At 41.7% G+C, this 13203-nt stretch overlaps 1 protein-coding gene across 1 annotated transcript; it reads right to left on the bottom strand.

The window, feature by feature from the left end:
• Positions 1-2201: 2201 nt before the first annotated feature.
• On the bottom strand, positions 2202-12727 carry LOC137094897 (zinc finger protein 575-like). Its single transcript, XM_067460840.1, has 3 exons — positions 12405-12727; positions 7827-7940; positions 2202-6397 (listed from the first exon to the last, which is right to left on the bottom strand). The coding sequence occupies exons 1-3, from the start codon at positions 12724-12726 to the stop codon at positions 5700-5702; spliced, it is 1134 nt and encodes a 377-aa protein (XP_067316941.1). The 5' UTR covers position 12727; the 3' UTR covers positions 2202-5699.
• Between the last annotated feature and the right edge of the window lie 476 nt (positions 12728-13203).

Raw genomic sequence — 13203 nt, 5'->3', positions numbered from 1 at the left:
GTCCAAAAGTTTTCTCCTGTTTTCATGTACCGAACGCAGTAAAAGAACAGATGATTCAGGGGAGCTTTGCAGTTTTGTAAAGATACTGAAAGTGTATATCACAGCTTTCCTAGGGAGGCGACTCTTGCTCCTAGCAGTAGCATCTATAGCAGGCATGGGCAAACTTTGGTCCTCCAGGTGTTTTGGACTTCAACTCCCACAATTCCTAACAGCCGGTAGGCTGTTAGGAATTGTGGGAGTTGAAGCCCAGAACACCTGGAGGACCAAAGTTTGCCCATGCCTGATCTATAGTGTCGTCTCCATCCCATCCCTTCAGAAGGTTGCTTTAAGGTGCCATATTGCAACTTTGAGATTTCTCTCCCCATCCTTAATGTTGATGGGAGGACTGTCCAGAAATGCTTCCAACCTGTATCCTTCAGGTCTAAAATTGTTGAACAAATCAAACCAGTGAGGGGAAAACTGAAGAATTTTTTTAATTCCTGCTGTTAGCAGTAAGATATAAAGCAGAGGACTCCCAGCTTCAATCAGATGATGGCCTCTTTGGCGTGAAAAATCAAGTTTCTCAAGCATTAGCATTCTTCAACACGGAAATGTTTCACTTCAGGTGCTTTATTGCACCTCCCTCCCTGCCTAGGTGCTACTAATGGAGTATATTCCTACGTGGAAAGTGTCCAACAGGTCAAACTTCTCAACAGGGGAAGTAGTTACCATTTGGAGGGACAGGGAGCCATGGCGCAGCAGTTTAAACCAGGTTTGTATTGCAACTCTTGTGCTCCATGACCCAAGGGCTTTGGTTTTCTACAAGTTATCATTGTTAGCATCCAGCGCTTCAGAAGTGGTGACAAAAATACCTTCGGGGATGTATCCATGTCTCTTCCTTTCCCAAACCCCAGCAATAGGGTTTGTTGTGTTTTTTTTAAATAAATAAATAAATAAAACAAAACACAAGGCTTTGTGTGCTCTTTTGTTTCCTGATCATTGAATATAATGTTTGCAGCAATATCTATTATTTTATTTAGAGGAAATTGGAATGCAGGTTGACTATCCCTTATCCAGTTATCTCTGAAATGGCAGGTATCTGTGCCTTTTGGCGTTTCATAGATCCTCACATCTCTCTCTAGCCTCACATTGTATTAGTTCACTGTTTGGGTTGCATATGAAACACAAGGCAACAAAGAGAGCACCCGCTTCTGCTGCAAAAATGAACAAATAGGGAACTGCAATCTCAAAGTGATAATGACAAAAAGTATTTCGGATAAGGGATATTCAACTTGCATTTGTTTGCTACTGCTCACTGGGCTCAATGTGTAATTATTATTTATTATTTACTATTATTTTTTTATTTATATATGGCATTTATATGCCACCCTTCTCACCCTGAAGGGGACTCAGAGCAGCTTACAAGTCATATGCACATACAACATACTACATTATTAGCATAGTACTGGGACATCATTCATAATATTAGTATTATATAACATTATATTGTTGCTGGGGGAGGGAATCTGATGTCACAGGAGACAAGATGGAATTGTCTTCCCAGCTCCCCTTTAGTCTGGCCCCAGAGCGGCCGTTGGTGCTGGGGGAGGGGCTCTGACTCAAACAATGATGAATCTGGACAAAACTTGGCACAGATTGTCAGTATGTCCAAATGTGAACACTGGTGGAGTTTTGGGAAACTCCACCAGATCTTATCATTTGGGAACTTATCATTTGGGAGTTGTATTTGCTGGGATTTATAGTTCATCTACAATCGGAGAGCACTCTGAACCCAACCCACAATGGATCTGCACCAAATTTGGCACACTACCTTCATGGCCAACATTGAATAATGGTGGGATTGGGGGGGAGGGGCTGTTTTTGAATTCTGGGAGTTGTAGTTCACCAACACCAAAAAGGAAGAGATGGATAGGTGGAGAGATCTTCAGCCTTCTCTGCCAAAGGGATTCTTAAGACTACCAGAAATAGGTGTTTTTGGTGACCCCCCTCTGACATTCCCCTTGTGACCCCCACCCAGGGGTTCCCACACCCAGGTTGAGAAACACTGTATTAGCCATTCTCTCTTGTGTTTTTTGGAGAGTGCCAGCAATTCCCCATTTCTCTCATTAGAAGACTTCCTGTCTTCCAAGAGATACATTGCCTCCCTTACCAACACCATAAAAAAAAGTTTTTTTTTTAAAAAAAAAAAACATGCTCCAATGTCATCTTTAAAATTGCTTTTTTATATTTTATTAACATTCCAAGAAAAATAAAACACAAAAAAAAAATCGAGGCTTACTGTGGAGTCTCACTTTTTTAAAGTCATCAACTACATACCATGGACCAATTCGCTCCTCTTCATTCACAACAACTGCCTGCCCGGATACTTGGAGGGTAAAATCTACAATGGGTTGTAAGGAAGACAGTTTGGCAAGTTTTAGAAGGAACGTGGGAGTTCGTATGTTTATAATTAGTCCAGGAATTATGATGGAAGACTGGACAGAGAATAGAAGACCGGAGAAGGAACAACAGAGGAGGAGAAAAATCCAAAATTTAAACCAAGAGTACGAAGTCCAAAGAGGAGGAGAAACTGGCTGTTAATGTGCTGTGTAACTGCTACACAGCAGGAATAAAAAGGAGCAGGCTATTAAGCTGTATATACCAAATCATGAAAAACAAGATTCAAGTAGAAAGCGAAATCTGACTACTTAAATCAACTTTCCCTGTACAATGTGGATGTATGTGTCCAAGCCATAGTACAATAAAAATAGATGTCATTAGTTTTCACGTCTCTAGTTGGCCAGCAGTTCCGTTTGCGATGCTCATGCCAAGAAAAGGAAATAATTTAGCAGCCTTTGCACCACACGTGAATTTGCAAAAATATCCTAGTAATACTTAACAGGGAAACTCTTTTGGCAGCTTCTAGGCAACGTATGAATTTGTAAAAATATCCTACAATTGCGTAATGGGAAGGAACTACAGCAACACCCAACACAAATATACTCAACTGCCACTTTCTGGTATTCCTCGCCCTGGTGTAACTTGGGATCTCATAACACTAGAGAATGAATCCACTTTAAATGCAGTTTCTGCCTTCTGCAGAATTCTGGGGTTTGTAATTTAGGGAGGAGCCTTTAACAGCCTCACTAAACTACAAACCCCAGAATTCTGCAGGAGGAAGAAATCGGAAGAGATCCATTCTCTAGTGTGGTGAAGTAGCTGGATATCACAAGCACATTTTCAGACATTTGTGCGACATATGTGCTAATAAAAAAGCACCCATGTCCTCAGGAAGGCTGAATGAACTCCATTTGGAAATAGCCAGAATCATATACAACTGACTATGTTGTGGAACTTTATGGGCACCCAGATATGTGCAAAAATGCTAAGAAACCCCTAAATTGCGAAGATGAATAACAGAATACCAGCAAGAGCACCTGATGTGCAACAGAACCGATCTGCAGTGATGGACATTGGCCATTTTGTCGGTAGTGCTACACAGTAATGTAACATCAGATCTTTATGAGAATATGGCCATTACACAACTGTGCAGTTCTAATGCCCACAAACCTATGTTTACATATGAACATGTAACAAAATTCCCACAAAGAGACACAAGATACCAGCTAAATGCAATTGATGTGCAACCCAGTCCGCAAGTTTGTAAATGTGATGTACAAAAGAGACAAAGTCTTATAATGTTAAAAAGAGGTTTATAATATTATTGAGGATTGCCCAATGTATTTTGGTCTAAAATATGACCTTCCTCGGGAACAGTTCAAAGAAAAGACAACAACACACTGGTAACACTAATTGTAATGAGAGACAAGTTGCAGTCAGCAAAATCAATTATATGTCTAACTTATATCGAATTATATGTATAACTTATATACATATATGTGTGTGTGTGTGTGTGTGTGTAACTGGGTTGTAGGTTTTTTCGGGCTATATGGCCATGTTCTAGAGGCATTCTCTCCTGACATTTTGCCTGCATCTATGGCAAACATCCTCTGAGGATGATTGCCATAGATGCAGGCGAAACGTCAAAAGAGAATGCCTCTAGAACATGGCCATATAACCTGAAAAAAACCTACAACAACCCAGTGATTCCGGCCATGAAAGCCTTCGACAATGTGTGTATAACTTTTATCAAATTAAATACAATATTTTGTCAAAGGCTTTCATGGCCGGAATCACTGGGTTGTTGTAAGTTTTCCAGGCTGTATGGTCTTGTTCCAGAAGCATTCTCTCCTGACATTTCGCCCACATATATGGCAGGTACCCTCAGAGGTTGTGAGGTCCACAACCTCTGAGGATGCCTGCCATAGATGCAGGCGAAATGTCAGGAGATAATCTTTCTGGAACATGGCCATACAGCCTGGAAAACTCACAACAACCCAGTAAATACAATATTGTTTATTTAAAAAAAAATTATAGTAAGCAAAATAAACTTTCACAAATACAAAATAATACTTATAGCTTTAAAATCAGCCTGAAGGAATTCTAGACTGTAAGCACTGTTTCCCATATGTACAAATTTATTATCCTTGTTGCCAATGTGTTGTCTCTTTCCCTTGCAACAGCATGACCTTAAGAATATTCCCAGGCTCACATGCACTGGAAAAAATTATTTTTGGGAGTATAGCTCCCAGAATATTCAGATAGCATGTCTAGTGTATTGTTGAAGGCTTTCATGGCAGGAATCACTGGGTTGTTGTAGGTTTTCTGGGCTGTATGGCCATGTTCTAGAAGCATTCTCTCCTGACGTTTCGCCTGCATCTATAGCAGGCATCCTCAGAGGTTGTGAAGTCTCACCTCTGAGGATGCCTGCCATGGATGCAGGTGAAACGTCAGGAGAGAATGCTTCTAGAACATGGCCATACAGCCTGAAAAAACCTACAACAATCCAGCATGTATAGTATCCAAAAAGTATTTTTTTCCCAAAAGCTCTTATCCCAGAATACCGCATCTCTTTTCAACATCCTGAGACTCTTTTCTACATCACATCTATGGGATATTTCCAGTCTTCTCTGCTTTTCTTCCATGTGTTTATGAAACCTTAGATTCTGAGGATGTCGCATTCTACATTCCAACGCAACCATGAGCCAACTGAGCATCAAAAATATACATCATCTGACCAGTGGTGGATATTTTGCCTCTGCTCAAATCAAATACAATGTTTGCTTGCAGTGCTGTGAATAGATTGTGCATATGGCTTCAATTTTTTGCAAATGTGCACAAGTTTCTTTCTGAAAGGTTATTTTTTGGGGGGCAGGGCTTTGTGTATGGGCACAATGTGCGAAGAAATGCGTGCCTCCTTACAAATGTATGCATAACAACCAGACAGCAGACTTGAGGTAAGCACACAGATGTACATGTTTGCATAACTGTCCAGGTTGAAAAATATGCCACTTCTCAGGACATACGTGATGTTCACTTAACATACAGTGTGGTTTGTTTTTCAGCATGGTATACACAGCTTGGCCTTTGGGAACTGGGCAGGGTCTCCAAATTTAAAAGGCAAAGTGAGTTGGAGAAGCAGTGGTAAGACCATAAACAGCATGAACTGGGATGCCAAAGGGCAGTTTTGTATAACCCCCAAATCCCTCCCTTGATATATCCCGCTATTTACAATGATGCCAGCACATTCGCCGTTGTGTCCAAATAATCCATTTTCCTCCTCTTGCCTTTAAGTTGTCCAGGTTCTTGAGAGCTTTGCTCTAAGGCCTCTCACCATTGCTGAGACCCTTGTTTTGGGATAAGTCACCCTCCGTTTCCCCATCCTCATGCACTCGCTGGTGGAGTGTGAGGTTCCGGAGCTGACGGAAACTCTTGCTGCAGCGCATACAGGGGTAAGGCCGCCCCGCCGCAGCTGCTGCATGGATCTGCTGGTGGGCCGCCAGCTTGGAGGGGTAGCAAAAACTCTTCCCGCAGCGGTTGCAAGGGTAGGGTCGCTGGCCCGTGTGCGTGCGGCGGTGGGCCGCCAACTTGGAAGGGTAGCAGAAGCTCTTGGGGCAGTCAGCACATTTGTAGGGTCGCTCGGGCGTATGGATCCACTGGTGGGCGGCCAGCTTGGAGCGGTGTCCGAAGCGCTTGGGGCAGAGAGTGCAGGGGTAGGGGCGCTCACCGGTGTGCGTGCGGCGATGGGCGGCCAACTTGGAGGGGTAGCTGAAGCTCTTGGGGCAGTCGGGGCATTTGTAAGGGCGCTCGGCACAGTGGGTCCATTGGTGCGTTGCCAGCTTGGAGCGGTACACAAAGCGCTTGCCACAGTCCTTGCACTGGTAGGGCCGGTCGGAGGGCAGCACTGCAGGCGGCCGTGGACGGCGGGGACGGGGCGGCTTGGGGGACTCCGTGGTGGGCGGAGATGACAGGGCCGTTGGGGAAGGTGACTTGGCGTTCTCCTTCAGGGTTTGTGCATCTGGAAGAAGAAGAAAAAATCTGACAAATCCACTGTTTGCTTAAAAACCTGCGCCAGCAACTGGGGGAACCATTGTTTTGCCTCTTGGTCCTTGGTCCGCACCTCAACTGTTAATCCTAGGATCCCATAGGATGGACACATGGCAGATAAAGTGCAATCATAGCCCTATAATTCTGTTGTGGACAAAAATTTGCACACAATCTGTATTTTAAAGTTAATTGTATTGTTTTAATCTACTGCTGTAAACCGCTCCAAGCCAAATTGGGAGTAGCGGTATACAAGTCAAATAAATAAATAAATAATATGTAGGTAAAATTTGTATAAAATGCATATATAGGCAAAATTTGCATAAAATTGGCATATATATGGAAATCACCTTGAGTTGCCTTCAGGCTGAGAAAAGCTATATATAAATACGGTAAATAAATAAATAAATTTGCACAGAATGCACTAGTGCGTGGAATCTGCATACGATGCGGATTTGTCTCTATTGGCAAAATTGGCATAACATTTGCATAAAATGCCCAAGTGCGTGGAACTTGCATACATGCGGATTTGCGTATATTGGTTTAAGTTTGCATAAAATCAGCATCTGTGGGCAAAATTGGCATAAAATGTCCCAATGCATGGAATTTGCATACATTTAAAATATGTTGTTTTATTTTTATTCTGCAATTCTGTAGTGCACACAATCTTCATATATGGATGCAATTTGTATAAAATCTGCATATACTGGTAACATTTGTATAAAATGCATACATGGACAAAATTTACATAAATATTGCACACACACACACACACACACACATATATATATGGCAAAATTTGCATTAAATGCCCAAGTTTATAGAAACTGCATACGATGTGGATTTGTCTATCTTGGCAAAATTGGCATAACATTTACATAAAATGCCCAAGTGCATGGCATTTGCATACATTGTGGATTTGCGTATATTGGCTATTTGCATAAAATCGGCATCTGTGAGCAAAACTTAGAATCAACATACATTGGTAAAAATTTGTATAAAATCTGCATATATGGGCAAAATTTGCATAAAATGCCCCAATGCATGGAATTCGCATATGTTGTGGATTTGCGTATGTTGGTGATATTGCCATAAAATCAGCATATGTGGGCAATTTGCATAGAATTGGCATATATTGGTAAAATGTGTATAAAACCTGCATATATAGGCAGATTTAAAGTAATTTTTATTACTTATTACAATTAAACATTGATATGTTTTTAACTATGTGATTTCAAATAATATGTTGTTTTATTTTTATATGTATCAAGGCATCAAAATGTGCCCTTTGTTGTAAGCTGCCCTGAGTCCCCTTCGGGGTAAGAAAAGCAGGATATAAATGAGGTAAATAAACAAATAGTGTGAATGGGCCCTGAGTCAAGAACATCCCAGTCCTTTCTTACCCACAATGCTGCTACTCAGAGGGTGGTTGACCACTCCATTCTTGGTGTTGCTCATGCAGGGCTGTTCCCCTCTTTCCAGCATCAGGACGAGGGTTGGGCGGGTGAGAACGTAACCTGTGCAAAAGTGGAAAAGGAAAGAGATCTGCATCATATGTCAGTTACCCTGATTCCCCAAAAATAAGACAGTGTCTTATATTAATTTTTACTCCCAAAGATGCACTAGGTCTTATTTTCAGGAGATGTAAAACATTTATTATATACTGTATAGTAGTTGTCATTACAAACCAGAAAAGCAGACACCTCCTAAAGAATCAAAGTGACACACTGGTAGCCTGACTCACATACAAGGACACAAAAAATAAGGTCTATATAGTAACTGGCTCCCACACATTGTCTGGAGACTGTAATGATCTCCCACAGCAGTTCCTGGAACACTTGCACAGCAGAGATGGTATTGCAGCTTCCAGCCACCAGGGGGAGCTCAAAAACTTCGCTAGGACTTACTTTCAGGGGAAGCCTTATATTTAGCAACTAGCCGTCCCCTGCGACATGTTGCTGTGGCCCAGTCTGTGTACATGTGTTTTGTGTGTGTATATATGTGTATATGTATGTATGTATGTATGTATGTATATATATATGTATGTATGTATGTGTGTGTGTATCTGTGTGTATCTGTGTGTTTGTTTATATATGTGGTTTTGTGCATGCATTGTAATGTATTTTTTGTTTTTTGGCTTTTTATGTCCCTTCCACTGTGTTTTCCAGTGCTTTTATGAGTGATGCTCAATCATTGGCCTGATAGGTGTGTTGTGTCTAAATTTGGTGTCAATTCGTCCAGTGGTTTTTGAGTTATGTTAATCCCACAAACGAATATTACATATTTATATAGACTAGCTGTCCCCGCCACGTGTTGCTGTGGCTAACCTTCCCTTCCTCTTTCTCTTCTTTCTTTCTCTACTTCCTTCCCTCCCTCTTTCCTTCTTTCTCTCCTTCCTTCCTTCTCTCCTTCTTCCCTTCCATTCCCCTTCACACACAAACCTTTTCTTTCCCTTCCTCTTTCTCTCCTTTCTTCCTTCTCTACCTATTCTTGGACTGCAACTCCCAGCAGTCCTCCTGATCCATCTATCTACCTACCTACCTGCCTATCTCTATCTAATCTATCTGTCTGGAGGATTGCTGGGAGTTGCAGTCCAAGAATAGGAAATTGGAAATATGCAAGGATTAGGATGGTCTCAAGGAAATCCAAGGAGAAGAAAGCTTGCATCTTGGAAGCAGTACATTTGGATCATCCCCCTCTCCTAAAGGGCCTGGTCTAGGGGATGCTGGGAGCTGTAGTCCAGAAGAGAATGAGGATATGCTATTGTGTGTTTTGTTTGCCCAGGGAGTCGTTTTTGCGCATGCGCTGTAACGTCTTTTTGCTTTTTGGGGTTTTTAAGTCCCTTCCACTGTGTTTTTAAGTGTTTTTCTGAGTGATGGGCACTCGTTGGCCTGATAGGTGTATTGTGTCCAAATTTGGTGTCAATTCGTCCAGTGGTTTTGAGTTATGTTAATCCCACAAACAAACATTACATTTCTATTTATATAGATTCAGCAAAACCTCTACTAGGTCTTATTTTCAGGGGATGTCTTATTTTTGGGAAAACAGGGTAAGAAAGACAGGGCCCAGATTTTATGTGAATACTCCACCTGCAAAATCACACTGAGAAAAGCTAATTGTTCTGTAGAGTTGCTAGATTGAAAAAAAGGAGAGGACTCTTGTATCTTTAAGAGTCTTTTAGAAAAGGAAATGCCAACATGTGGGTTTTTTTGTTGTTGTTGTTATGCAATCGTAAAACATATACATAAGAATAATTTCCAGGTTGTTGTGTTTTTTTTTCTAATTTTCACTCAGATTTTTCTAATTTTCACCCCATTTTTTCCTGGGGGCATAAGCAAACTTTATGTAGCTCATTGTATTCCTCTTAAATCATTTTAAAAGTAAAGAGAAGGGGATATGTTTCTGAACTTAGGAATCATGGATAATAGCAAACCCTATTGCAAGTCACTTCTGGTGTGAGAGAATTGGCCATCTGCAGGGACGTTGCCCAAGGGATGCCCGGATGTTTACCATCCTGTGGAAGGCTTCTTTCATGTCCCCGCATGAGAAGCTGAAACTGACAGATGGAAGCTCAACCCACTCCCTGAATTCGAACCACCGACCTTTTTGGTCAGTAGCTGGATAGGGATGCCTTGATTGTGCTTTTCCTGCATAACCCATGTAAAATCATAGAGTTGGAAAAGACCACATAGGCCATCTAGTCCAACCTCCTGCCATTCAGGAAAAACACAATCAATGCAGCCCCAACAGATGGCCATCCTGCCTGTTTTAAAGCTTCCTAGGAAGGAGCTTCCACCACACTCCGAGGCAGGGAGTTCCACTGCTGAACAGCTCATACGGTCAGGAAGTTCTTCCTCATGTTCAAGTGGAATCTCCTTTCCTGTCATTTGAACCCACTGCTCCCAAGCCTAGTCTCCAGGGCAGGAGAAAACATATCAGGTCCCTCTTCCTTATAATATCCTTTCACATCTTTAGACATGTCTCTGCTCAACCTTCCCTTATATAATAATAATAATAATAATAATAATAATAATAATAATAATAATGACATCCTTTCACATCTTTAGACATGTCTCTGCTCAACATTCCCATATAAAATTAATAATAATAATAATAATAATAATACATCACAGTCCTAGACGCTTGGGAAGTGTTCAACTTGTTATTTTGCAATACGAAATCCAGCATAGTGATCTCATTTGCTGTGACATACTGTGTTTTTGTGTCAGTAAAATAATAATAATAATCATAATCATAATAATTTATATTCTGCCCTATCCTCCTAAAGGGACTCAGGACAGATTCCAATCACAAAAAAGGCTGACATTCAATGTCTGAACATAATGACTAATAGACACATAATAACAAAAACTAAACACCACAATATATAAAAACAAATTATAACTTAGCAAATGAGAATAAAATGTAAACAACCTATTATATCAGACATAAAACCAACATAGAACATAAAAACAGAAGTGTCAATTTCCCAGAGTCAACAGAGTTCCTTGGGGGCATTTAAATTTCTCCAGGCTGAACATATCCAGTATCCTCTCTTCCAACTCTATGATGTTTAGTGTTTTGCATATTGGTGTATTTTAAACTGTATGCTAATGCTTTTATGTTAAGCCGCTTTTAGTCCCATTCGGGAGAGAGAAAACTGGGTAACAATAAAAGTAATAGTAATAATAGCAATAATAATAATAATAATAATAATAATAATAACTCTAATAATAAAAAATAAAAATAATAAAAATCCAGACTCTGGCACAAGCCAGTCAAAGTGATCCCAGTGGTGATCGGCACAGTGGGTGCAGTGCATAAAGACCCTGGCCTGCACTTAAACACAACCAGCGCTGACAAAATTACCATCTTCCAGCTGCAAAAGGCCACCTTACTGGGATCTGCACGCATTATTTGCCGATACATCACACAGTCCTAGACACTTGGGAAGTGTCCGACATGTGATCCAATACAATAGCCAGCAGAGTGTCTGCTGTGGACTAATCTTGTTGTATTTCAAATAATAATAATATGATTCTATGGCTGGATCTGTAATTCCTTATATCCCAGGAAATGATCCATATTATCTGCTTATATGAGTCTTCAGGATAACCAGGAATCAGATCCTGGGATGTAGGGATGTTTGGATCCAGCCTAAAATCCAGCTGGATGCATTAAACTGTATTATATGGCAGTGTACCTGGGTCTATACCAGACATGGGGAAACTTGGGCCCTCCAGGTGTTTTGGACTTCAACTCCCACAATTCCTAACAGCCGGTAGGAGTTGTGGGAGTTGAAGTCCAAAACACCTGGAGGGCCCAAGTTTGCCTATGCCTGGTCTATACTGACCATATCATGCAGATCAATCTGGCTACCAGTATTAAAAAAAACCTCTAAAATCATAACAGTAAATAAAGAACACTCAAAAACAGGAGAATTACAGACAAGAACAGCTAATCACCTCTCAACAAAGGATTTCCCCAGGCAGTAAGAAGCCAGACCTTGAAAACTGCTAGGCTGTCAAATGCTAATCAAAGTGGCCAACTGCTACATTCACACCTATCTCCAACAGACATGAGTTCTTTCTCCCATCCTGGACCCTCCACAGATATATTAACCCCATTTTCCTTGTTTCCAACAGACCTCACAACCTCTGAGGATGCCTGCCATAGATGCAGACGAAAAACGTCAGGAGGGAATGCTTCTGGAACGTGGACATAGAGCTCGAAAAACTTGCAAAAACTCAAACTGTATTATTTGGAGATCCAGACAGAGAGGGAAAATGCCTTGCCCCTCCCCTCCTTCCATACAAACCAGGAATCCAAATCATTAACCCCCCAATCCAAACTGCATCTCCCCTCCTTCCCACATTGCATCCCACAATTGCACAGGATTGCAGCATCTGTGCAACCCAGCTGGGCCTTCTGCCCCTTCTTCCATCATCATCCATCCTCGATCTCTCTCTGCAATCACTCACCGGGCCCCTTTCCACCCCTGGCCTCGGGCTGCCTCTGGGGTCTGCCTTTCATGAGCCGATCTCGGCGGGTCATGCTCTCCTCCTCCCCTCGGGGGGCCAAGCCTGGAAGCCTCCCAGCATCCCGGCCCTGGTCGGCCAAGCAGAGGATCCCCCAAGCAGAGGCTGGAAACAGGGAAGGGTCCTTTTCTCCAGGAGGGAGGGGCAGAGGACAGAGAGCAGACCCAATGACGTCACTGTGACGGAGGGAGGGAGGGGAGTGGGGTCTGCCTGCCTCCTTCCAATCTAGGCACATGCACTGATAAAGAGAGAGAGATGCACACATATATCATATATACAAACATACCCACACACTCATATATACAGAAGACTCTCGGTTAACCGACAGGCAGGTTTGGGGATTGGGAGATGCTATAAGACAAAATATGTATAGACAGGGGAAGAGAATTAGGCAATAATAACAACAACAATAATAATAATAAAGATAAAACAAATAGATTGAGCTGCAAAGACTGACACAAGCCAGTAAAGGTAGTCCCGGTGGTGATCGGCACACTGTGTGCAGTGCCTAAAGGCCTTGACCTACACTTAAACACAATCGGCGCTGACAAAATTACTATTTTTCAGCTGCAAAAGGCCACCCTACTTGGATCTGCATGCATTATTTCCCGATACATCACACAGTCCTAGACACTTGGGAAGTGTCCGATGTGTGATCCAATTCAACAGTCAGCAGAGTGTCTGTTGTGGACTCTCTCTTGTTGTCTTTCAAATAATAATAATATAACTATAATTTTACTAA

Source organism: Anolis sagrei, chromosome X (genome assembly GCF_037176765.1).
Source record: "Anolis sagrei isolate rAnoSag1 chromosome X, rAnoSag1.mat, whole genome shotgun sequence".
NCBI classification, from domain to species: domain Eukaryota; kingdom Metazoa; phylum Chordata; class Lepidosauria; order Squamata; family Dactyloidae; genus Anolis; species Anolis sagrei.
The sequence above is the reverse complement of the archived record's forward strand: the minus strand, read 5'-3'. Positions and strand labels throughout refer to the sequence as shown.